Source organism: Dermochelys coriacea, chromosome 25 (assembly GCF_009764565.3).
Source record: "Dermochelys coriacea isolate rDerCor1 chromosome 25, rDerCor1.pri.v4, whole genome shotgun sequence".
In the NCBI taxonomy this organism is placed as follows: domain Eukaryota; kingdom Metazoa; phylum Chordata; order Testudines; family Dermochelyidae; genus Dermochelys; species Dermochelys coriacea.
The window spans coordinates 7737900-7764293 of record NC_050092.1 but is presented as its reverse complement, the minus strand read 5'-3'; the positions used below and the strand labels follow the sequence as shown (position 1 = coordinate 7764293).

The following is a 26394-nucleotide window of genomic DNA, read 5'->3' as shown; positions in this document are numbered from 1 at the left end:
CCAGCATCACAGCTGCTCTCCGTTCCCACCACAGCCTGGCACGGTGTAGCAGGGACAGTGGCTGGAAAGACTGTTCTGGCGCGAAGGCAGTTACGTGACCATGTGCTCATCCCGCAGGGGTGAGACAGGCCCCGGCTGCCCCCCGGACACAGAGTGGGGCACCCAGCCCTGTTTGAACATTGTGCCTGCCCATGCGGGGGAAACCGCGGTTTGGCCCTGCCAAGCGCCTTGGTTACCAAGTGGTCATAGCCTTGTTCTCACTGGATCCCACGCCCACGGGCCAGGCTGTTCCTTCAAGAGCTTGCCCAGTGGCAACGTGGTTAGAAGCACAGCTGGCTGTCAGGGTCAACCAGGGCTATTGTGGTAGAAGCAGGAGGGGCTTTGATTTCAGGTCTCAGCACCTGGGGGAAGCTGGGACAGCTCCACCTGGGACCCTCCCCAGGGTGGGCAGAGGGTGCAATTCCAAATATCCCAGGGCAGAGGCTGGTGCACAAAGCGGCGATGGGGGGACTGGTTTGAGACCCAAACTCGTTTCCCAAAGGCCCCCATCCAAGTAAGGAAGTAAAAGCGGCAAGTCTCAGCCTCTGTCGTGACTGCCCCCGCCCCCCACGTCCTAAAGTCAGGACCCTCCTCCCATGGAGCCAGCTGGGAAGGGTGGGGTGACCACCATGTGCAAGGCTTCCTTCAGCTTTAAAGGGTCGAGAACAAAACTATCCCCAAACCTGCAGAGTGAGGGGGACCCGCATGAGAAATCGGGATACTTTTCTTTTCCGGGGGAAGGGAAGCAGGTGTAATTGCGTCTATAAGATAAAGCCTCAAATATCAGGATGAGCCCAGCATTCCCGGGACGTCCAGCCACTGCCTGCAGAGCCCACGCTCACAAACTCAGCATCAGGACCATCGCTGGGTGGGATCCAGGCATTAGCTGCTAGTTAAATAAAAACCATTCACGTCTCCTGCTGCTTTAGCATAGCGCTTCCTGGTTCGCCCGGACCCCCACATTACAGCCATACCCCCACTCACCCTGGCACAGGCCACATTTACTCTGCTAGAGGTTCAACGCTCAAGCCAGGGCCCCCCGAGGCAGCAGGGGAGGGACTTGAGCTAGGAAAGGGCCCTTCTTTGTTCACAGGAGGGGCACAGGATGTTCGGAGAGGACCAAGACAGTGGCTACCCCTCTGAGGAAAAGAAGAAGAGGGCTTGCGGGAGGTGCAATGGAAAATCTGCTCAGGAAAGGGGCAGGTAACTAGCAGCCGAAAGCCCTAGCAGCAGGACATTTTGAAAGAGAATTTCAATGCACCAGCCCCCTTGCAGCCCTCGGGCCTGCACCTACATGTACATTTGACCCAGGGGTTGAAATGCGTTTCCCCAGCAGCCTCAATCCAAAGGGCACGGACCACGTTAAAAGATTAGTTTGTGTCATAAGCTTCCTATTTTGCGAGGCCGCTATAAGATTTGGGGGGCTTAGCCGCTGGGCTTAAACCAGCAAAGTCGTCTTTCTTAGCAGGGCTGCTAATGCCACTTAGGGCTAGGGATCTGCGATTTTCATTAAGGGCGTCAGGAACAATTAACAGGGGGAAATCAGGGCAGGGTCGTTCTTAAATAAAAATGGAGGCTTATCCCATCAGTCAAATGAATTTCCAATCAAAGCACCGCAATACCCCCACCCCCCATGCAAGAAGGAGATTTTAAGCCCCATATGTGTAAGCGGCTTCGGGGAGGGGTGGGAGGAACCTCCATGTGCACACTTCTAGAAGTCAGGAGAGAAAAGGAAGTGGCCATTCCCAGAGGATTCATTGCACTGTCCCAGGAACAGACTTTCACACTGAAGCATTGATGCTTGGACAGCGCTTTAATACGAGGCAGTGTGGCGGTGTATTTCCATGCTCGGGGGGGGGGGGGGTCGCTCGATTTCACTCCAGCTACGTCTGCAAAGTGTTTGTGCTGCACAAGACCTTACCCCTCAAAGAAACCCACCCGATGGACTTCACAAGCCAGCCAGGGTTGAAGTCATTAACACAAGAGGAGGCTGGGGGTCGCTGGCTGGGTGGCTGCAGGGAAGGGGTCACCCCAACACACCAAGACAAAACGCAAGGCAGAAGTAGAACGTTACTACCTGGTTCAAACCAAAATGCCACATCAAAGTCTCATGGGAATTAAGAGCCTGCTAGGTCCCCGCTTGCCCACTGATGATTGTTCTCTGCAGCCCGTTAACGAGTGCTGGGCCCAGCTTGGTTGTAAGTGGCATGGGAAGAATCAGAGAAATGGAGGAGCAAAGGGATCCCGAGAGGTCATCAACTCCAGCCCCTTGCACCGAGGCAGGACCAAGTCAACCTAGACCATCCCTGACAGGGATTTGTCCAACCTGTTCTTAAAACCCTTAAAACACTGTCCTCTTTATAACATCCCTGGACAGATTTGAAGACTTAGTAGGTCTCCCCCCACCCCCCATCATCTTTTCTCAAGACTAAACATGGCCATTTTTTTAACCTTTCCTCAGCAATCAGGTTTTCTAAACCTTCCCTCGCTTTTCTCACACTCCACCAGCCTCTCTCCACTTCGTTCACATCTTTATTACAGGGTGGTGCCCAGAACTGGACACCATGCTCCTCACCGGTGCCGAGGAGAGCAGGACAATTACCGCCCACGTCACCATAACACTCCCGTTAATCCATCCCAGGTTGATACTGGCCTTTTTCGCAGCTGTCATCACATTGGTGACTCACGTTCAAGTTGTGATCCACTGTAACCTTTTCAGCAGCATGGCCACCTAGCCAGTTATTCCCCAGCTTGTAGCTGTGCATTGGATTTTTCCTTCCTATGTGAAGTTCTTTGCACATCAAGGGTAGCTGTGCTTCCATCCCATGTTCCCTCAGTCGCACGAATACACTTCTGTATATTGGAACCCTGCCTTCTTCTCTCTGTAAATACCTTCTGGCTCCACCGGCAGACTGGGTTTGCACCGGCTGGGGTGCAAATTCCGTCCCAGCCCTAAATAGGGGAGTGTGGGCCAGGCTAACCCTGGGCTTAGCCTACAAGGCAACGTTGAGCGGATCAGTTGCCCAACTGGAAAATGGTTTTGCTTGTGAACATCAGGCCATGGCCCAGGGAGGGTCATTAGCGGTTTGAATGCGGGACCTCCGGCTCTTCACACACCCCCCTCTGATGCACCCATGTCCGTTCACCATGGCTGCAGATGGGTCATCAATATCTATCTGAGCCAGGCATCCCTAGCGGGGCACAGAGCACCACACTGAAGGGATGCAGGTTACATTGTCTTTATCTTCAGCATCAACACGGTGCTAATCCTGGTATGTGACTGCCCTGCAGCTGGCCCCAGCCCTGCAGGAGAATGGAGACTCTGCGACCTATTCAGTCTTGCCTGTTTCCAGAGGTTGCCCACAAGAGTGGTGTGGGATGCAGACAACTGGTTATCATCACGTTAATGCCCAGCCCAGTGAGCAGCTGGGACCAATCTCCTCCCACCAGTACTGTACTTTACAGTCACCCACGAACCCTCAGCTGCTGAGCTGAGCCACATTTAAGCTCAGGAGCTACATGCGAAAGGCTCTGTGCATCCCTTTACCGATGGCCTGGGCCCCCAGAGCAGGAGTGGCCAAGTCTGAGGAGCTCGCAGACCAGAACTGGCAGAGCTTCTGGGCGCATTGCAGAAGACCTAGCGGACGGGGGGAGAGGAGGGGAGGGCTGGAGAGGATTGCATGCATGCCCCTGGAGCAATACAGAGGTGGACAGATGTCCTGTAGGTGGCTGGCAGGTTGGTTCCTGCCTGCTTGATGGTTTAACAGCAGTGGGGTGCTACGGAGCTTTAGGGCCACTTCAGTCTTGCGTAGGCCTCTTGTCTTTTGAAATCAAAACCACGGGGAGACACAGAAAGTAGCAGCCCCAAGCAGTGAGGAAGGGCAGCCAGTCAGCATTCAAACGCTAAAGACGCTGAGCAAGTATGGCCATGAGCATGGACAGTTCCACAGCTGTACATAGGGAGGCAGATGGAGCAGGGGCTACTCGGGGGCTGGAGTGGCAAGAGTCCCGGGTCACTTCCCCACCTCCGCCCTCTTCAAAAGGGGGAAGATGGCCAGGCCACAGGGCCCCAAAGGCAGCTCAGGGGCTGCTCCAAAGCCATGCCCCAGACCAGGAAAAGCTCCCAAAGATCTCCTTGCTGGGATGATCCCTGGGGGCCTAAGGCTCCCCGGAGGCTGGAGAAGTGGAGGCTACAGGTACGGATGAGCCTGCAGGGGGTGATGGAAGTGGGGTCTGTGCCAAGGCCAGCTGAGCGGCTTCTCCTGCAGGCCTTTGTGGGCACCCGTGGGAAGGTAGGGGTGACGCTGGGAGGCGGGCGGGTAGAGAGGGAGAAGGGGGAATCCAGGCTGGCAATGTGCAGAAGGGCTGGGGCCAGTAGGGTGCGCGTAGGGAGGGCAGCAGAGGCAGTGACGTCCCGGGCAGCAGCTCAATCCGTAGAAGGCGTACGGGTGGCAATAGCTCAGGTTCACCGCCATCCTGCATCAGGCAAGGAGAGGACAGTCAGACAAAGCCCCCTGCTCCCAGCCTGGGGCAGATTCAGCTGAGTTGGCTGTAGAAGGGGAAGCTCGCGCCTCCCGTGGCAGCCAGCTCGCCAGCGCACCAGGTGGGTTGGCCCTGATGGAGGGGAGGGAAGGTTGCCCCCAACCCCCGCCAAGGCAGGGCAGCTTCAGCAACCCCATGAGAAGGGCAGCTGTCTCAGCTACGTCCCTTACTGCAGCTTCCACCGCAATGGCACAGGAGTTCATATTGGCCCCCAGGAGGGAACATAAGAGCGGCCATACAGGGTCAGACCAAAGGTCCATCTAGCCCAGTATCCTGTCCTCTGACAGCGGCCAATGCCAGGTGCCCCAGAGAGAGAATGAACAGAACAGGGAATCATCAAGTGATCCATCCCGTCACCCATTCCCAGCTGCTGGCAAAGAGGGTAGGGACACCACCCCTGCCCATCCTGGCTAATAGCCATTGATGGGACCTATGCTCCATGAACTTATCTAGTTCTTTTTTGAACCCTGTTATAGTCTTGGCCTTCACAACATCCTCTGGCAAGGAGTTCCCCAGGTTGACTGGAAGTGGGTCTCTCTCCAACATGCCCCGATTTTCCATAGTCCCCCATCTCTTCCCATGGGACCCTTATTTTCCCTTCCCTAGTATCTTTCACCTGAGCACCTCTCCGAACACGCTTACCCGACATCAGCCCTCTCCCAGCAGACGGGGAGGGAGGTGAGCCTTATGCCCATTGTACAGATGAAACTGCGCCCCCCACGCTGACTGGTCTAGCGGCTGCACAGCTGAACTCAGGAGTCCTAGGTCCCCAGTATCCATCTCCTGCCCACAGAAGAGCTGGAGCCCCAGAAGCCAGGAACGGATGAGGCTGCATTTCATTAAATCGCTGAGAGCCTGCAGTGGTCCTTGGTCTCGTGCACCAAGGAATGTTTGGTAAACACGGGAGGCCAGGAGCCCTCGTGCACTGAGCGAACGCCTTCCCCGGAGACCTGACTTGGTCTCTTCATGCCTCACCACAAACCACCACCAGGCCTAGTCTCCCCAGCTGGCTGAGAGGAGACGTGGCAGTTTTTCTCCTTCCAAGAGCAGAAGGATGATTTTAGAGCAAGGGTTTCAGAGTAGCAGCCCTGTTAGTCTGTATTCACGAAAAAGAAAAGGAGTACTTGTGGCACCTTAGAGACTAACAAATTTATTTGAGCCTAGCTCACGAAAGCTTATGCTCAAATAAATTTGTTAGTCTCTAAGGTGCCACAAGTCCTCCTTTTCTTTTTTAGAGCAAGGGTGGAGACGAGGTCACCTGCAGGACCAGGCTCCAGTAAAGGAGAACATGGGTAGCATTTGGGGTCTGGCAAGATCAGATTCAGGAATAATGGTCTTAGCCCTGAAGGGGGAGTAATGCCTGCTGGTCATCAGGCTAGAGGTTAAGAGTCCATTAGAGAGGGGGTTACTGGAGGGATAAGCGGAGGATTTGAGCACCTGGCCCCACTCCCCCACCCTGAGCCACCTCTCACCTGCGGATGCGCCTCCGGGCTCGGCGCCGGTGGTAGTCGCCCTTGGAGAAGTCCTCCAGGTTGGCTGGGTGGATGGCCCAGAAGTGCCCTTTGCCGTTGTCGCTTCGCCCGGCCTTGATGAAACATTCGTTCAGGGACAAGTTATGCCTGACGCTGTTGCGCCAGCTCTTCTCCTGCAAAGTCAATGGGGGGGGAGGCGGGGGATTGAGATAAGGGCAAGCGGGGTAGGAGCACAGGCAATAAAGCCTCCATGGCAAAAGCCCATGTGCGAGGCAGCGGCTACACGAGCAGCAAATCGTCCAGATCCCAGACCGGTTTTCATGCTAGGATCTCAGACCATCGGTGGATCCCTCAACCGTCCCATCATGTCCCCAGCTCTACAGATGGATAAACCGAGTTAGAGGGGGCCCTGAAAAGGACTTAAAAAAATAAAGCCTTACCATCTCTGGACTTGAGACTTACACTCTCCTGACATCTTTCTAATGGATAAAGGAAGTTTTTCCCTCCCCTGGTGTTTTCCCCCCCCCACTTTAGAAATATCCGGTCTGCTCTTCTCCAGGTTTGCTGGAACAAGGCTGCGGATGGAGGTGCTTGCGATTGCTGGGTGACTCTTTAACAGAGACGTCTCTGCTCCAAATGGTTTATTCGGCATTGGAATTAAAAAAAATGTCGAATGACCCGAGTTTTAGCCGTCGGAACAAACCACTTCCCTCTCTCAGTTACTGCAGCTTGCAGCCTCTCCGCTCATGTTGCTTTTGCTAAATTCACTCTCTCCTCACTGCCATCAGAAATTCTTCCAGGGACGACCAGCTCTCACTTTGCAACGTGAACAAGCAGGTTTTTGTTGTAACTTATGGAAAAAACAAAGGCAGATGCAGGATGTTTTTCTGCCTCCTTTGCGGGTCACTTAAATGACTCCCACGGCAAGTCATGAGTTGGCCCCTCAGCTTGGTTCCCTGCACCCTACTCGAAGCCCTAAACAATACCATCTCCGGAACTGAAGGCCCCTTTCCCCCACATAGGAGCATCCCCCCCACGTACTCCAGATGGCAGCGTCACAATTCTCATTGTGTTTGCTCAATCACTCTGATGACCCAGGGACGGGGACACTTTCCTAGTACAGGTTTCAGAGTAGCAGCTGTGTTAGTCTATATTCGCAAAAAGAAAAGGAGGGCTTGTGGCACCTTAGAGACTAACACATTTATTTGAGCATAAGCTTTCGTGAGTTACAGCTCACTTCATCGGATGCATTGGAATGCATAGGAATGCATCGGATGAAGTGAGCTGTAGCTCACGAAAGCTTATGCTCAAATAAATGTGTTAGTCTCTAAGGTGCCACAAGTCCTCCTCTTCTTTTTTCCTAGTACAGTCACAGTCAGATTGTTTTCAAAGATGAGTCTGACCTGAAAACAAACAAACCCCAACCCAACACCACTCCAGGCCCGAAAGCTATGGACTCTCTCTGCACCTGCACCTCAAACTGCTGCATTTTCCCGCCAGGCTGAAAAAGGGCCTTTACATTCCCCCTTGCTGGCTCCGCAGCCCCAGCAATGGAGGTTTAGAGCAGACGTTCCATTTGAACGTTTCCTGACTTTTTCCATCCATTATACCCAGAGCGGCCGGAAGGCAAGAGGGAGCGTTACCTCCACCCTGCCCTCTCTCACATGCAGCAGTTCATAAAGAGCAAGTTTGAAAATCAGGAAGAGGAGTCAACAGCAATGAACAGGATACAGCACCCTGGGGACTCAACTAGTTTGGGGCATGAAAGGGCGAACAACTGAGAACTTTCCACTTGCCCTCAAAAAGAGGAGGTTTTCCCTTGTTCTGACCCACTGCCCTTTGTCTCTGCTGGTCTAATTTCAGAGGCCAGGCGATCTCGTGTCTATTCCTCACCAAAGAGGGAGAAGTTTGTATTGGACAATTAAATCCACCCCCACATGGCCCCCAAAAAAATCCCAGTGAAAACAGAGAGAGAGAGAGAAGCAATGCTTTGCGATTCAGCTGTGCGAGCCCGCACGCCAATAGGCTCAGACGGGGCCGGTGGGTTTTATGAAAAAGTGTAACCAAGTTCTATAGAATCGCTCTGCTCCCCTTGGGAACATGCCAGGGGCCAAAACGCAGCTCCAAAGGAGCGACTCCAGAGCTAGAGAGGTTTGGAAAGCCTGAAGCCCAGGGTGCGAATGCACTGGGGACTGCTGGACCCGCTCCAGCCCTCATCCCGGACCAGCAAGCCTACCAGCCCAAAGGGGGGGGGGGACTCACCTTATTTTTGAAGTAAGGGTAGTTATCCATGATCCACTGGTAAATATCAGAGAGCAGCAGCTTCTTTCCCGGGGAGGAAAGGATGGCTGTGGAAATGAGGGCGATGTAAGACTGGTTGGGTTTGTCCAGCGGATCCAGAGACTCTGGGACCGGCGGGTTCCCCCGAATCACCTCCTCCACTGATTTCCTTTCAGAGGAGCTAGGGGTGTCCTGTGGCCGGCAGCTCCTGGGCTCCCGCTCCCCACTGGCTGGCTTCCCCTTAGCGAAGAGCAGATAATCAATTGTGAAGGAGCCTCCAGGTTGGCGTCTGCTCCCAGCTTCTGCCTCCTCCATGGTCTGGGCAATTCTGGGGGTTTCACCTGAGCTCATCCCCCTCTCCTCCTCCAGCACAAGGAGTGGCTTCCAGGAGGCCAGGGAACCCCTGCGGGAGCCGAGGGGAATGAACCTCCTGAGTGCTGCCTGATAATTAGTGCAGATTACAGGGTTTGCTAATTGTGTTTTCACAAACGGGCTGCCTTTGCAAAGCAGCCTGTTTATCTGGCAAAGCCCCGGGTTTAGCAGGATTTGGCCCGTAAGCCTAATAAATAAAATGATTAATCCTCTCGAGGTGGAGGAATTCTGAGCCAAGCTCTCCAGCAAGGCCAGGGTTCACAAAGAGAAGAGAGCTGCTAGAGTGACACAAGGGAGGACACAGAAGAGGGCTGGGTGATATTTAAGGAGGGTGGATCTTCCTGAAAAAGAAAACCTGAAAGCCATCATCACGCTTATTCGCTGGCTCTATTGCTGCAGAGGGGCTGCAGATCCATAAGCAAGGGACCCAAGATCAGCCTTCTCCCTTGGGTGGAAAGGTATCAAAGGAGAGTTGGAGGACCAGTTGTGGAACTCCATTGCTGAGCAGGATCAGCAAAAAGCCAACTAGGGAAGTTGATAAAAGAAGCCAAGGTACTGGCGTCACTTGAGCGTGTACAAGGGGTCTTGTGCTCCAGGCTGCTACTTCTGATGTCAAAGAATCAGAGAGCAATGGGTGTTTTTCAGCCGTGAACAAGGAGCTCAAGACTTGGAATCCCATGGTGAGGGTATCTCTGAAGAATTACATTTCTCATACTGGTCACAGGATAACTGATCACAAGGAATCATAGGATGGATCGAAAGCTTTTGAAGGGAAGAAGTTTCACGTTCTCAGCCAGCAACTTAAGAATGAGGCGCTAGGCGGGCAAACCAGCAAAGACGTATTCAAGTAACGACCCACTCATTTTGCATCATCAAGCACTAGCTGCTGTTAGGGCCAGATTTTCAAAGGTGCAAATGAGAGTTCAATGCCCGAGTGGCCCGGCAAATCAATGGAAGTTGGGTACCTCACTGCCCTTGCACCTTTAATCTTTGACCCTGAGGACAGCAAGAGGGGTGAGATGCTCAGTAACTAAAAGCAAAATTGCTCTAAACCACTGAGGTTATAGCAGCTGGGAATTCTTAAAACCTTCCTGTGGCCACAAGAATGTCAATACGAAACCATACTGACTTTCGGCGTTAGAAAGTCTGTCCACTCCAATGTGTCTATTTGTGCATTTAGGATGGCTTGTGCCTCTTATACAATTGAATGATGTGTCGAGCTCTCATCTCAGCCAGCCTCCCACTTACTGTGTTCTCATTTTCTTCTAGGCCTGTCTTGCAAAAGGACAATTTCTACCCTTACCCCCCCCCACTCCCACCCTTCCTACTTTCCTGTTGGAGTGAGAGGGCCACCTGTTTAAAAATAGAACTGAAAGATCACCTCACGCCACCCCCTGCCGTGATCAAAAAGACACGCTCCTTCAGAACAGAGAACAGGCCTTGGTCTGATAGAAGCATGGCATTTTAAAGTGCCCATACAAATTAAACCGACAAAATCCCAATGTATTTTAATACACAGGTTAAGAGAACCAGCTGGCAAGGTTCCCACATGGCCTGTCTAGTCAGCCTTGTGTATGAGAAATTAACTCCCCTTCCTCCACTGTATGAACCAATTCAGAACTTAGGGCCCAATTCACATTTAGACATAAGGTTCTGCTGAACTTCAACTCAAAGCCGTTTATGCCCAAAGGGAGACCCTCTTGCACCACCAGAACAGTATCAGGGGGCCTTAGTGTAAATGAGAACCAGGCTTTTGCAGAAGACCCTAAGGGTACATCTATACTGCAGATGGGAGGTGTAATTCCCAGCTCAGGCAGACGGACACAGGCTAGCTCTCCTCAAGCCAGTGTGCTAAAATAGCACGGTGGCCCTGGTGGCACAGACTAGCTCCCAAGCATGTATCCAGGATTTTGGATGGGTGACCCAAGGTGCTGTGGCCACACTACCATTTTTCGCAGGGTAGCTTGCGCAAAGCTAGTGCATGTGCTTCTACCTGTGCTGGGAAGAGACCAGAGGTAGCTGAAGGAATGCGTCTACACTGCATTGAAACGCCTGTAGCTGGCCCGTGTCAGCTGACTCACGCTCAGGCTGTGGGGCTGTAAAATTTCAGGTGGACATTCAGGCTGGAGCCCAAGCTCTGGGGCCCCACGAGGAGGGAGGGGCCCAGAGCTCAGCCTCCAGCCCGCATATCTACACCAGTTTTACAGCCCCGCAGCCCCTGCTCGAGTCAGCTGGCAAGGGCCAGCTGCACGTGTTTAATTGCAATGTAGACAGACCCATAGTGACTTAGGAGCACACATCCCACCGAAAGCCAACGGGACGTGTGCTCGTAAGCCACTGAGGTGCTTTTGAAGATTCCCTCCAAATCTCATGATCTTAGGCCCCGGATGGGCCACCCTTACCCAGCATCCATGTGCTCCTGCAGTGACACAGTATGGCACGGGAACGTTAAAAACTCTGTGCAACTTACCAGGTTTCTTTGTGCTAATTTGTACTTTCAAGCCAAGCATCAGGGCTTTGGCTACTGGTATGGGAAGATTTTATGCCCTTTCTAGGGAAGGTTTTTAAAAGTGGCTTGATAGATGGTGCTGTAACTGTGTTCCTCGCCAAATGAAAGGCTGAATGCTCTCTCTAACGCTACAGAGAACGCTTGGAGAAACCAGAATCTGACTGTTACGTGGGAAGGCTCCCTTATCTGCAGCAGCTAAGACAGCTGGTGTTATCCGCAAGGAACCAGCCCACCAGAGGCTGCGGTCTCTCACTGTCTGCGGGTGGATGGGCCAGCGTTCCAAACACTTTAAAGCCAATTTCCAGCCTATCAGTTTGTTGGAATCGCTCAGACATTTCAAAGCCAGAATTCAAGACCTGCAGCAGAATTAAGCAGGGCCGCATCTTCCAGGAAGTCGAGTGCTTGGCGGATTTTGCTTTAGACAGACCTCTGCGCTATTGTTCTCGTGCTGGGTTGCCTGTTAGTGGATCTTATCGGCCGAGCTCTCACTGAACCTCAGTCATTTTTTGACGATTACATAGCAAAACTTGTGCAGGACAGAAGAGAGTTATTTAAATTAAGTAACACCTAGAGGTCCCAAAGCCCTTGGCCTTTTACTTGCACAATGGCCCCCTGCTCCAAAGAGCTTACAATCTAAGTGGACAAGTCAAACAAAGGGTGGGAGGGGGAAGAGGCAGAGAAAGGAAGTGACTTGATCGTGTCACCGCTGTTCAGTGGCAGAGCTAGGAAAAGCTCTTTTAAATCCCAGTTCAGTGGACCATGCTGCTTAAGGTTTGGAAACCTCCAACCTCCCTGGGTCCTGTGTAATTCCTTCCACAATTCTGGCTGCCACGTGCTTTTTGTTTCAGTGGATGTGCCCAAGGACAGGCTGTTGCTGATTGCACCATTTTGTTTCTTATCCATGTTAAGAGGGCACCACTTCTGTTTTGGTGCTGATCTAAGTTCCAGACATTTATATGAAATAAATGTGTCATTGTATAAAGCCTAAAAAGAAAATGAGTATTTGTGGCACCTTAGAGACTAACAAATTTATTTGAGCATAAGCTTTCGTGAGCTACAGCTCACTTCATCGGATGCATTCGGCAACCACACATCCACTAAGCTTGTGACCCATAGCGCCTCTGAACAGTTGAGTTTTAACTCCAGGCAGTCTGTGAAAATGTAGGAAGCTATCGCCCAGTGCCTCTGCCGGGAACATGCACCAACAGAGTGGCAGTCCACCTGCACATTCTAGGATGCCCTGCCAGCCGCACCGAGAACTAGCAGGGAGAAGCAGGAAACTGGTTAAATGGAGTCTCCTCCACACAGCCAAAAAGGCAGCGGTGACCAATTTGACACCCATGTTCCTGCTTAGGATGCATGTGGTAAGCTACTACAATTCTGAATATTGATCATGTGTAGCTACAAACCATATCTGAAGTCAGCCACGTCACCATTGAGTTATTAACTCAAAGTTACAGCATAGGAGTTGCAATGTTACATCTTCCCCATTCAGCCTGTCTGGTTCTGCCATCTTCCCCTGGAGAGTCACAGATTAAGGATGACCATTATGATCATCTAGCCTGGCCACCAACATGATACTGGCCAGAGAATCCCATCCCGTGACTCCTGCATGAAGCCCAACGTACAGTGGAGCCAGACCATCTCTTTTAGATGTCTGGAGCACCAGATTCTTCCTTGCCCTGGACTTCTCACTGAGTTTAAAAGTGCTAGTAAATCACCATGTTAACATTCACGCCCACTTCCCCCTGGTGTAATTGACAACGCTGGGTAACAAGGCATCGGGCTCCCAATCTTGATCCCACACAATGGAGAATCCACCATCTCTCCCGCCCGCTCTACACTTAAAAATTAGATCGACCTAGCTCTGTTGTTCAGTGCTGGGAGAAACGTCTCGCTCAGTGCGACATCAGGCCGACCTCACCCTTGGTGGAGGCGCAGTTAGGTCAGCGGAAGAATTCTTTCACTCTCGAAGAGGTGGATTAACAACATCAACGGAAAAACCCCTTCCGTCCATATATGGAAAGCAGGGTCCACATAATGGCACTCCAACGGCCCAGCTCTGGTGTAGACTGCAGAAGCAGCTGTAAGGTAGACATGCCTTCAGTCAGAAGAGGGAGACCCCAAAGTACACAACGGAAAAGGACAAGCTGGGAATTAAATGTAAATCTTTCTTTTTATTTAACAAACACTAGAATTCTGAACGCTGAAGAATGTGTACGGAGGGAAAGAAAAATAATTTTCTTTTGTTTTTTTCCTCTTCTTTACAAAAAAAGAAAAAAAAACAGGCTATAAGAACAAACATATGTACAGGAGGAGCTGGCCAACTCCAAACAGAAAGCAGTAACAGAAGCATGATGTCTCCAAATAGTGGCTCGGCCTGCAAAATTTAAAAACAATTAAATTAGGATACAAATATTAGGAAAAAAACTGGACTGTAACACTACTGGGCGGCTGGGGATGCAAGCCGCCAAACCCTTTATACAGTAAAACAATTGGAGCTCTACCAAGGTTTTATTTATTTATTTGTTTCAACCTGAAAACATATTGCTTATTTGCAAAAAAAGAAAAGAAGAAAAGAAAAAGGAAAAAAGTCTTCCATACAAATAAAGGTTTTCCTGTGGGAAAGGAACTAAAATGGTGGAAGAGTTAACGAGATCTCAGGGTTGCCTCTTTCCCTCCCGTCCCTCATCCCCTCAATTGCTCGCGCTGGGCCCTGGGCAATTCCTTCACCATCGTGTTTTCACAGGCTGGTGCTGCTGAGGAAATGCAAGGGAGGCTTCTTGACAATCCCCCCGCCCCGGCCTGATGTGCCCCTGCCACAGTCAGCTTTGCAAGTGTTTGTTTAGGGGGGAGGGAGGGGAGAAAAGGCAGAAACATGCCTCCACTTCTGTTTGCTGGGCCGAATACAGATTTGCAGGAAGGACTTTTCCCTTCAAACATGCCCATGCGGTCCAAGGTGATCAGTTCTCGCTCTCAGAGGATGCAGAGTGAGATAACCCACCACCGCAGGGCATGCGATTTCTTGAAGCAGCTTAATCTGAGGGACAACTTGCCTCACTGGATAAAGCTCTATTCATACATCATGCAACGAGTCTCAGTGAGAATTTGGAGAGGGAAGGCTCCAAAAGCCAGGGTCTAGCTTTCTGCTCAATAGCCTCTATGGGATAGTATTCGGCTCTCTTTCTACATGCTTTAGAGTAGGTCCTTAAAAGGGTATTTTAAAAGAGTTCTAGTGGAACTTGATGGCTTTTAAGTTGGAGTATTTTAAATGCATTACTTTTTCTTAAATGCATCAGAAGTGCTTTGGAAAGCACCATCACTTTGGTTCTGTGGTTAACATAGCTGCCTCCTTTCCTCCAGGCCCAAGCTTTAGGGGAAGAGGTAATTATAGGAGATGAAATAGGGTCCATGCTCCCCATGTGTCTGTACTTTCACCGCAGCTGGGCTCGATGGTTAGAGAGTACAGTGTGAGCAGAAGGGGTGGTGGGGCTGGAAAGGAGAGAATGTCCTTTGCCAGCGGCTGGGAAGTCTATACACAGCACAACTGGAAGCTACTGGCATGGCCTTGGTTACAGCATCTCTGCTCAGCTGGTGGGTGGTCCAGTGCATTACTAAGGGCAGTTACTTTGAGTTCTACCCTTCCCTGGTATACAGGCAAAGTCAACATGCCAACTTCCTTCTAAAGTTTATTCTCATCCACAGATGAGAAAGTCAGCAAAAGAGATGCAGACTTCAGAGGCTTTTAACTAGGAACAGGCAGAGCGGCGTGTGCAATTTAGTTACCAAAAAATCTTTACAAGACAAAGGAAAAGGTTACCATTCGGAAACTCAAAAGCAACAATGTTTTGCCATTAAGAGCTTAACAGTAGCTTTGGGTCTGGGATCAAAGTCTTAAAGAAGTGGAAAAGTCCAGAGGCCATAAATACGTGGTCGCTGTGCTCCACTTAGCCCTTGGCTAAGTCTCCAAACACCATGACATGAATGCGGTCAGCAGTACCAGTGATGGGCTTTGCACTGTTTCATGACTGAAATAAACCTGAATTGGAGTTACCGAGGTAGTTGGTTAGAAACTGAGATTTCCCCACCTGGCATTTTCTTGAAGGCCATACATCCCCTCCACCCCACCTCACGCCTACACAATGCCACGTGTCCAGGTGATGGGCGTCAGCTGTCCTGCAGGCTCCTGGCACCGATTCCCGAGACAAAGCCTTCTTTACAAAAGGGAATGCCCAGCCCTTTTCATCTTCAAAAACACCAAGTTATTGCACTTCAAAAATACAACAGATTTGTGGTTCAAACCCTCCCCACCCTCCCCATGGCTTCTGCTCAACTAAAATGATTCACTACGCACAATTTCTACATTATCTTCAGATTAGATTAAAAGGATTCAAAAATGTGTCTCTTTACATGAGGTGCAGAGCTGCTGGAGCTCCTAACTAGAACAGTGCGGTTCCAATCTTAAGTCTCTTTCCTTTCATTCCTTTCCCCACCCTTAAAAAACCCTCTAACCTTGCTGGGATATATAAACCTCCCCCCTGCACCCCAAGTCCCTCCCTTTCCCACCCTAACCCACCCATTCACATGTCCAGCAAAACTTTAGATAATCAGGAATGGTTATTTAACAAGACAATAAAAATGCACACAGCTTTGGAGATGCACTGGAGTTAGCCATCCTGTAGATTTTCAGGGGAACTCCAGCGATTCACACTGTAATGCTGAATGGCAGCCGAGGTCAGTTAGCTCTGGATCCTGGCTGCCTGGCTTAAGACACTTTCCTTACTTCAGACTCCGGGTCAGGTTGAGCTGGCAGAACTCGGGTCAGGCTGTTTAGTGGGGCAGTTTTCCAACCAAGAAGCAGCTCAACGATTTTATTTTTCGTTTTAATGGTTAACTTGGAATAGGAACGTCAAGAGGAGACCAGGGAGGAAGGGAAGTGAGGCGAAGGAGAAATTCCCCTCCCCTCCAGTTTAGTAAGCACCAGAGTATTCAAGTCTGTCCATTTTGAGATTCAGAGCTACTTCCGCAGTCAGCAGGCAGAAACTAAACCTTCCTCGTAAGAGCAGCGTCGTTTCGGTTGGGGTCCGTCATCGTCGTCGTCGTCTTCTTCATCTTCCTCCTCCTCTTCCTCAGATGATGAACTGTCCAGTGTTAAATCCACAACGTCGGCGGCGACCTTGCCGTTCTCTCCATTACCATTGGGAGTGGGCAACAGCCCGTTCACATCAGAAGAACCTGGGAAGAAAGGCTTCATTAGAACATCGACAAAAAACTTACTGGCTAATATTCCTCGGCAGCTCTTTCACCACCACCACAGCAAATCCCAGAGGGATGCTTGCATATCTGAACAGTATTTGGAGAAGGGGCAGATAAAACATTCCTTCTAGGGAGGCTGCGTACGGAAATCCGTCTACTTCAAAATCCAGTGGGGTAAGTGAATACTTCCGGGGCATCTCAGGAAGGCCCATACACCCTGGAAGGAAGATGGTTACTTATCTGTACTGTAACTGTTGCTCTTTGGGATGTGGGTGCAGACATTTATTCCACTCACATGTGCACACACCCAGAGAACTTTGATTAGCAGTACCCATCGGGGCAGTGCTCATGCCCTGTGGCCCCCAAAGCCCCTTCCCGTAGCTACATATGGGCCGCTCCACGCTGACCCCCCTCAGTTCTTTGAAACCAGAATCCAAGACTGAAGACTCTGATGCAGACACGATAGAGGGCGGGTTGCAGAAGATAGGTCTGCACCCACATCTCCAAGAACAGTTACAGGTAAGTAACCATCTTTTCTTTGAGTAGCTGCAGACGTATATTTCACTCGGATGATTTTCCAAGCCCTACCTCCTACTGGTACTGCTTGAATCTACTCATACAATGCCTTCAGACCTGCCTTCCCTAAGTTTGCACCTGACTTAGATGCCACCGCAACAGCATTATGTTTAGTAAAAGTACGTATGGAAGACCATGCAGCAGCCCTGCAAGTGTCCCCTATCGAAACACTGTTGAGAAATGATAGATGTCACTTGGGCTACTTCATAAGCGGTCATAATGCTGGAAGTTCTCCCACCTGGAAATTGTATGTGTTGAGACCAGGTGCCCTTTCATCTGATCCGCATGAAAGACAAAAGGCCAGTGCAATGATTGAAGTGGTTTAGTCCTTTCCATATAAAATGCCAAACATTGCCTCACATCGAACATATGAAGACACTGATCATCTGAGTGGGGCTTAGTAAATTACCTGCTTATGGTGAAACTGTGAAATCACTTTGGATAAGAAACTTCAGATGTGGCCTGAAGGACACTGTCTTTGAAGAACTGTGTACATGGAAGTCCTACCATTAGGGCCTGCAGTTGTCTGACTCTTCTTGTGGATGTTATAGCAATAAGAAAGGCGGTCTTCTTGGAAAGAAAAAAGGAGAGACAAAGAGCAAGCTGGTAGCGGCTCAAACGGAGGACACAGGAGGGTGGCCTGTACAGCATTAAGGTCTCACAATGGGACCATTTCCTTCACAGGTGCACACAGACGGACAATACCTTTCAGAAATCTCACTGTTATGGAGTCTGAGAAAACTAACTTCCCCTGGACTGGAAAATGGAATTCCAAGATAGCTGTCAACTGAACTCTTAACAAGCTAAGAGGCAGACGGGAGGACTTCAGATGTAACAAGTAATCCCAAAGCATCCTGAGCACAAGCGAACATCAGCTGAATTCCCCTAGATATTGACCAAATGGAAAAACACCTTCACTGGGCTAAATTGGTGGTCCTAGTAGATGATTTTTCTACTAAGTAGGACCCTCCAAACTGCTTCTGAATACTGCCTTTCCTCTTCATCTAACCATCCATGCTGTGAAGTACAGATAGCTCAGCACAGGATATGCAACTTGGCCATGGTGCTGAGTCAGTAGGTTGGAAAGGAGATGGAGAGATCTGGGAGGTTGGACACACAGATTGAGAAGATTAGAGATCCAACCTTGTCTTGACCAAGCTAGCACAATAAATATCAGTTTGGCAAGGTCTGATTTCAGAGTTTGAGGATAACCTGAGCGATAAGAGGAATACGGGGAAAAGTCATACATCAGGGCTGATCTCCAATTCAAATGGAAGGCATTGGTTAAAGATCCTGGACTGAGTCTTAGTCAAGAACAAAACTGATGGCACTTTTACTGTCCTTTGTTGCAAACAGGTTTACTGAAGGGATGCCCTGTTCCCTGAGGATGGACCTCACCATGCTGCTTTTCAGAGACCACTTGTGGTTCTTGGAGAAAGTCCTGCTGAAATGGTTGGCCAACTGATTTTGCGAAGCCGGTAAGCGTGAGGCTGTAAGCATGAGGTCTTTGATGCAAAAGTCCCAGAACTCTATTGCTTCCTGGCAAAGCTGGTTGGAGCGGGCTTCTCTCTGGTTGTTCACATGAACTATTGTGGTGGTATTGTCAGTTGGTATGCTCCCCTGATCTGATCCCCAAAGGCAGGACAAGCATCGTAAGTGGCTCGAAGCTCCAGTATGTTGATATGAAAAGATGCTTCTGTCTCTGATCACAAATCATGAACCTTTAATGTCCCTAGATGCGCTATTATGGAAGCATTATAGACTGGAGTCCTGGTCAGTAGAGGACAGGCATTGTTCTGTTAAGCCCACCACAGTAGCAAGACCAGTATCTCTGGTAGCACTCAGACCAGCCTGTCCAATGACTGGCAACTCAGGTGATAGGCCAACTTCAACCATGACTGAAGAGGACAAAGATGCAATCTTGTGTGCTGGACTACATAAGTGCACAGGGCCATATGGTCTAGTAATTTCAGGTATACGTGGACCAGGGTTGATGGCTGAGATTAGAGGTCCAGAGGCACACAGGCATCATATTGTTTGGAATCGCTGACATGGGAGAAAGGCCCTCAAGTTCCTAGAGTCCAGTAGGGTCCCCATAAAAATCAATGTCTACTTTGCTGTGTTCAAAATCAGACCCAGGTAATCAAAGAGGTACAGTGTGAACAGAAGAGGACTGAGGACTTATTCTTTGGATCTGCCCCTCACTAGCCAATTGTCTAGGTATGGGAGGACATGAATTCCCCTCCATTGGAGATAAGCCACTACAACCATCATCATGCATTCACTAAAGACACGTGGGACTGATGACAGTGGATCAAAGTGGAGACCAGTGTATTGATGATTGACTGATGACTAGGAAACTTTCTGTGGTCTGGGAAAATAAGCTGGATGAAAACAGGCATCCTGAAGATTGAGAACAGCAAACCACATGGCGTGATCCAATGTGGGGAGAATAGTAGCCAGGGTAACCATGTGGAATTTTATGCGTTTCATGTAATTGTCGAGACCATGGAGACTGAGAATAGGTGTCAACCCTCCCTTGGACACGGGGATCAGGAAGTACCAGGAGTAGAATCCCTTTCCATGATGAAGAGGAACCACCTTCTCTACAGCTCCCAGAGCACAGGGTCTGGACCTGCTGAAGCAGCAGCGGCTCGTGAGATGGGTCCGTGAAAAGGGATGGGGGTAAGGGTGTGGAAAGGAGAAATAGACAGAAGTTGGATGGAATAACCTGACTCCACAGTGCTTAATACCCATCTGTCTGTAGTTATTGCTTCCCATGTACTACAGAAGTGAGACAGCCCATCCCTGAACTGTAGTTGAGATGTAGTTGAGATGGTCACAACTGGTAAGCTGCTCTCGATATGCAAGTCAAAGACGCTGCCTGCCCAAAGATGGAGGAGGAGGAGGAGGATAGGCTGGTTGGTTAAAATTAGAACCAGGTCTTTTCTGTGATTTATGCCCTTTTCTGAAGAAGTCTTGTGGCCTACCAAGGTAGGATAACAGCTGGAAGTATCACTGCAGACAATGTTGCTGGGCTGTTGCTGACCCCGCAAAATGATGACTCTTTGTGGCCTGGGTATAAAATTCCCAATGACTGGAAAGTAGTACAAGTCCTCAGAAGAATGCAATGTATCAGTTTCTTAGAGAGCAAAAACTGACCATAAAAGGTAAGTCCTCTATGCTCTTTTGGACCTCAGGAGCTATGCCAGAATTCTGTAACCTCGAGGCCCTTCTCAGTGTTACAGCTGAGGCCATAAATCTGGATGAAGCATTTGCCACATCCAATGTTGACTGCAAAGAGGTTGTGGCCACTGAATGGCCTTATGCAATAAATGCCTAAAAACTCTCCCTGAAGGATTCCGATAACTAATCTGTAGACATGGACACAGCGTCCCAATTCACAAAGTCATATTTAGGTCATAGTTTCTGCTGGTTGGCAATGCACATTTGTAATGAAGAGACTGAATAAACTTCCCACCCCATCAAGTCCAACCTCTTAGATGCTGACGTGAGGAGTGGATTTATATCTCCCCTGTTGTAACTTCTCGTTTTTCACGATCACAACCAGGGAATCAGGAGCTGGATGTGAGAAAAAACACTTGCATGGGAACCTTGCCTAGGAACATAATTTCTCTTATCACTACACTGTGGGTGTTAGAGACACGGGGGGGAGGGGAGGATTTCACAGATTTGGGAGGCTCTAATATCACTTCATTTATAATGAGAGCCACTCTCCTAGGAGCTGAGAGCTGAAAGATATCCAGTAATGTCTGTTTATTCTCCTTAAAAACCTCAGCTTGAATAGCCAAGATCAAGGCCATTCATCTCAGGAGATCTTGATAGGATTTTAAATCCTCAGGTACCAAAGATGAAGAATCCAGAACTATAGTATCATCTGGTGACAAGGAAGAAGAGGGAAGCAGTGGAAATACATGACTATAACAAGGGATCCAGGATGCACCGATTAAGAGGGAGCTTAGTCAGTATATGGTTGAAGCTCAAGCAGCTCAGAAAGGGAGAGAACAGGTGATCTTGCCCTGGACTTAGTGGAAGATCGGGACCTTGCAGAATAAGGATCCACCCAAGGATTCCAAGCAAGCCACTTTGGATAGGGTATGACATTAGTGACCGGTAGAAGCTAGGCCAGGTGCAGTTATCCCTACTGCATGAGTGGTACCAATCCCCATACCACTGGCAATCACCCAGAAGTTAAAGTGACCTCAGAGTGGTACTGTGAACGTGAAGGGATGGAAATGTCTCCTAACTAGATCCTGAAGACCCTTCCATGTGGTCTGACTGTAATGGAGAAGCCACTCCAGATGAAGCCAGTAAACGTCTTGCATCATCTGCAAGAGATGGCACTTACAGTCCTGATAAAGGCATCCCACTCGGTATCGAAGCTGGCATAGGTACCAAAACCAAAGTTGGTCTCAGACCCAGAGTCAGAGAGCGCTGCAATCGTTGTCGGTACTGAAGATTGTACTGAGGGGTTTGCCAGTGCAGATGCTGACCAGAAAGCCACCTGCAACCCTGCTCCATGGGTATGAGGTGCTGCAGTTGACAGAGCCAACAACAGCCTGCAGCCAGTCCCGGTGGTATCAAGGACACCAAATACTAAGCCACCACTGTAAAATGCTCCTGAACAAGTGGTGAGTCAGGAACAGAAAGGCACAGCAAATCCACTGCTGCCTAATACACCGCCAATATGGGAACCATCCATGATGACATCACTGTTGTTGGTACTGGACTCAATGGATGCCCCACAGGCCATACCAGAGTTTAGTGTATGGTCTCTAACTAGTTTCACATTGATACTGCAGAGTGGGTTGACAGTCCACCTCTATCCCACATATTGAAAGACTCACGGTGCTGGTATACATTCTTCTTAGAAGGGGAGGAGGAATCTCTCCAAGCTCTGGAGCGGCTCCAGTCCATTTTGTGAGAGCTTTTCCTCAGATTTCCAAAGGAAGGAGAACAATCGCTGTTCCTCCTGGGCAAGGAATCCAAGTGTGACTGTGGAGTCGCAGCCCATACCAGCTCGGGTGCTCTCTGAGGGGCCTGATGATCTGTGGCAGTCCCCTATGCTGAAGCAGGCCTCATGTTCTGCTCTAGTAGGTGCTAATTTAAGTGCAAGGCTCTAAACACCTGCATTCTCTTCTTGAGTTTTCAGATGGAGCATCTTTCCTTAATGTGCCCTTCCCCAAGGCACAATAAACATTGAGTGTGGGGATCACTGGTAGGGATAGCTACTCCACATAGTGGACAATGCTTAAAACTCAGAGAAGGTGTCACACCTGGCTAAAAAAAAAAAAAAAAAAACACTAACTACACTAAACCCTACGGTAGTAATAAACTAACTATTTCTTGTTTTTTTCAGATAAACACTGCGATGGAGAATGTGAGGTGAGACACCACACTGAACACTCCAACTCAAGCCACGGGCGGGCAAGAAGAAACTGAGCGGGGTCAGGGTGCTGCCTCCCCTATATAGCCATGGGAGCGGCTATGGCAGCCAGTGGGCACTAGTGCCACACCAACAGGTACTGCCAAGCAGAGTTCTTTGGCTTCAGTGCTGTGGGCAAGCGCACACATGAACGGAACACACATCTGCAGCCACTCAAAGAATTAGTGTTTGCTCGGGAAATATTTGCACAAAAGTAAGGGACTGCTTCAGTCAGAGATGTTACAGAACAACGCAGATGGATTTGTTGGTAAAAACACCACTAAGGAAAGGTCTGGCCTTCCACTGTCCACGAGTGGAGGCAGAACATTTCAGGGTTATTCCGTAAGTGAATATACAAAAGATGTTCATTCCATGCCACTTTGAAGGCATAACCCAGTTTTGCTAAACAACTGATCTGAATGCTAACTCAACCATTAGGGATTTATTCAAAGGGCTGGAGGACCCCAACCAGAATGATCCCCTCCTTACTGTGCAGTTACTACCTCTCTGATACTACTTACTCCTTTGTGTAGAAAGACGGGGGAACCTATTAGCTGATTTATAATGGTATTCTGAGTGGAGCTCATAAGGTGTTCTACAACTCTCCAACACTGACCCAGCTTCCTAATGTTGTATCGAGTGATTTGTGTATGTTCTTTACAGTTCATCTTTCAGTGCATTTAAAATCATTCGCCCGACTTACTACACACCCACCTAGTACCAATATTGGACACTGAGGGCTGCAGCTTCTCTCTTTCTCAGCTTTGATTGGACACCAGGATCCATCCACCAGGTATTCTATTTCATCTGCATCCTCGCATTCCGTCAATATTTTTGATAGCAGCCTGGAGAGGAAAGATGATGCCATCTGTTAACCTTGAGGCAATCAGCAGAGCACCTTTGATGACAGAACGCTAAGGTGGATCCTCACCTTAAATGCCCCTAAAATTTATGTTTGAAGGGAATTTGGTAGTGAAAAGCTGCTACACCCAAGTCCTATTTTCCCCCCCACACAACAGGAACTGGCAGTGCCAACATCCCCAATCCATCCGGACATGGCTTAAACCATGAATCAGAGCAGCCTCCATGCTCAATTCAGTCCTTGGTCTCTGTTGACGCTGCCCATGGAGTGGGAGAGGACAACTACTGTTACTTATGACAGGTGGTAGTTATGTAATGAAGACTTTCCACTAGGAAGTGGACTGAGATAGCAGCTCAGTTATTAGAGCTCATTTGAACACTATGCCAAAGACTCGGCTCCTCACACCCCATCCTGTAGCCCATCAGATCCTTAAAATTTTAAATTATAGAAGAACACATTCCCACCCCACTGCAAGTGGGAAGTTAGACCATTAGACAAGTCCCTTGTGCTGCTCCCCAGACAATATTCTTACGATGCCACATCTATAGTACACTGGGTGACTTGTGCACATATATTCAGTTTATTACATTATGAAAGGACAGAGTAATCCACCAGATTAAGAAAGTCAGGTAGAAAGTGTGGCCTTCCTCTCTTCTTACTCTTTATCAGTCCAGATGCTGGACTTCTCAAGCTAGTGCTGAAATCTCTGGGGAAAGTATAATGCATGCAATGTCCTCCTGCTAGAGGCTGCATCAGAAAAAGCTTCTGTGCCCAGCCCATATTGTTCTGAAAATACAAAAATGATGGCATGAATCCAGATGGCCACCTTACCCATCTCTAATCACAAGGAGACGGACCTCTAACTAGATAGAGACTACCTCTCTGGTTCATCGTGCCTTAGAGGTTTGGCATTTGCTTTACTACTGTTGAAGTGTTTCTCATCACTGGTCTCAGGAAGGTGCTTGTTTAACAGCTATTGGAACAAACCATCTAGAATTCAGATTATAGAAAGCATCACCAATGCCTAGGCTGTGGAGTTTTTCCTTTATCATATGAGGGTGAACCAACACCTGATTTGTGAAACGCCATTCATGAAGTTTCCTTGAAGCGTGATACCATTCTGAGCACTGCTTTGTCCTGATTGAGTAGGATCTGCTATTTGATTCACGACAGAATCTGGACAGCTCTAGTTTCCTAGCCTAGCAAAATGGATACTAGAAATAGAACTTTAAGGATGTAAAATGGTTCAGGGAGGTTTACATGAGATCCCTCAACTAGCTTGGTCTTCAGTAGCTTCTTTGGATCTTTACTGGATGAGTTGTGTTCCTTTGCTTGTTGAAACGGACAACATCCAGATGAGACTCCAACATGGTCCGTTCTAGTTTACTCCTAAAGACTGACTATTACTACCAATTTTACAAAAACTGAACAAATATCAAGTCCAGGTGTCTAGAGAAATGCCAGATTAGTGACAAAGGCATGGATTAGATCGAGTTCATCTTCTCTACATCAGTGTTTTCTGCTCTAAAATAAAGACGACGAAGCTTTGCCAGTGGAGATAGCACTACCAGAACATCCTTTCTTCTATAAGCTAGTCCTCCATAGCCAGGCTATAAATGAGAAAGGGAAATGTTCCTGTTGTATTTACTCCTGGGGGAATTCTGTGCAGAATGTTTTAAAGTTTAGCAAAAATCTGCATATTTTGTCAAAATAATGCAATATAATCACTCTGGTTTCAATTATTTTGGTAATTTATTTAAACTACCATACAATGGATGGAGAATGGGAGTAGGGAGCGCTGGAGTAAGTACCCAAACCCCCTTGCCTAATAGTAATGTAGCTAGGTTTGACCCTTTATTTCTAGTTATTAGTCAACAAATATATGCTCAGTGTTACATCATAGGCAAATGAAGAGCAAGTGAGGGCTGGGAAATGAAACTCACAATTTACATTGGCTACTGACCATCTCCAGAAAGTCCAGTAGCAAACAGTTCATGTAGCACATTTTGATAGGAAATGTTTTCAGTCCAAAAACTTAGACCAGTTCTAATCATGAAAGCACAATAAGCATTTAAAAGGCGATACTGTCCTTTACACCCTTCTGGCAATATGAAGGAGCCTTAAAACTTTTACAGCTGTTTTATACACCTGGGGGGAATTCACAAAGACAATGGGAACAGTTCATTAAGCGGGCAGGCTGCTACATTCTGCTCTGCCTGAGGGGACTGAGCCTGCCCCATGCCTACCTCCTCAGAAACACCCTCAAGCTCTGCCGCTACATGCCGAGCATGCTGCAATAGCGAGTGAGAGGGACAGAGTCTCTCTCTCTTTCACTTGCACAACTGCCCACCTCCCCCCTCTCCGCGGTGATTTACGCCTCTACCGGTTGCTCTGGGCATCTGAGCCAATCTGCCTGTGCTGTCAGGAAGTGGAACATGACTGCTCTTGCAGCTTCCCTTTGCTTTCCTGTCAGAAGTCATTTTTCTGTGGGGAAGCAAAGAAATCTGCGGGGGACATGAATTCTGCACACACGCAGTGATGCAAAATTCCCCCAGGAGTATGTATTGGTAGGCTTGGCCGAATTTATTTAATAATTTTGAAGGATAATCTCAAAGACTATTTAAGCACCTTCTTCCGTTTTCATCTGCTTAAAATTTTCCACAGTTTCAGGAAATTAGGTGGGGTCAAACAATTATTTAACGATAGTAGATGTTGAGATTCAAAAAAAAGTTAAAGCTGTATGACTGTTAAAACAAACATCAAAATATACAAAGTAAATATCTTTAAATCAAACTCTAATAAAATTCTCAAGCATTTTTCTTACTTTGCATATCAGTAACTTGAATTTTTACTGTTTACCAAGAAAAATCTAAGCCTATGTATTGGCCACAGGGCAAAGTGAACAGGTAATCTATACCTAGGTTGCTTCAGACGGACCCGAGGTCCCAAGAGCCAGAGAAGATCAGTAACTATGAATTCCTTGATGCTCCGAGTACTGTCTGCATGACTAAATCCATGGGAATATATAACCTAGGTTGAA

The 26394-nt window shown here is 48.7% G+C and overlaps 2 protein-coding genes across 5 annotated transcripts in view; both read right to left on the bottom strand.

Annotated features, from left to right (window-relative positions):
* Positions 1-1848: 1848 nt before the first annotated feature.
* Positions 1849-10064, bottom strand: LOC122457466 (hepatocyte nuclear factor 3-gamma-like). Its single transcript, XM_043502598.1, has 4 exons — positions 9835-10064; positions 8316-8736; positions 6054-6226; positions 1849-4515 (listed from the first exon to the last, which is right to left on the bottom strand). The coding sequence occupies exons 2-4, from the start codon at positions 8682-8684 to the stop codon at positions 4230-4232; spliced, it is 828 nt and encodes a 275-aa protein (XP_043358533.1). The 5' UTR covers positions 8685-8736; positions 9835-10064; the 3' UTR covers positions 1849-4229.
* Positions 10065-13371: 3307 nt separating this feature from the next.
* Positions 13372-26394, bottom strand: part of PIAS4 (protein inhibitor of activated STAT 4) — a 36558-nt gene continuing 23535 nt past the window's right edge. For 2 of the 4 annotated variants that reach the window (XM_038384157.2, XM_038384158.2), the window contains exons 10-11: positions 23207-23337; positions 13372-16449 (exon numbers count right to left, since the gene is read on the bottom strand). In XM_038384157.2, the coding sequence (XP_038240085.1) occupies positions 16244-16449; positions 23207-23337 (337 nt within the window). In that variant the 3' untranslated portion in view covers positions 13372-16243. Of the gene's footprint in view, positions 16450-23204; positions 23338-26394 lie in introns of those variants that run through there. The other 2 variants (XR_006276989.1, XR_006276990.1) reach the window with 2 other exon arrangements.

Coding starts and splice junctions, on each gene's coding strand:
- LOC122457466 (XM_043502598.1), bottom strand. CDS start 8,684: ATGAGCTCAGGTGAAACCCCCAGAATTGCCCAGACCATGGAGGAGGCA. Junction 6,227..8,315: donor ACCCTTACTTCAAAAATAAG/GTGAGTCCCCCC, acceptor TTGACTTTGCAG/GAGAAGAGCTGGCGCAACAG. Junction 4,516..6,053: donor GCCCGGAGGCGCATCCGCAG/GTGAGAGGTGGC, acceptor TGCCTGATGCAG/GATGGCGGTGAACCTGAGCT.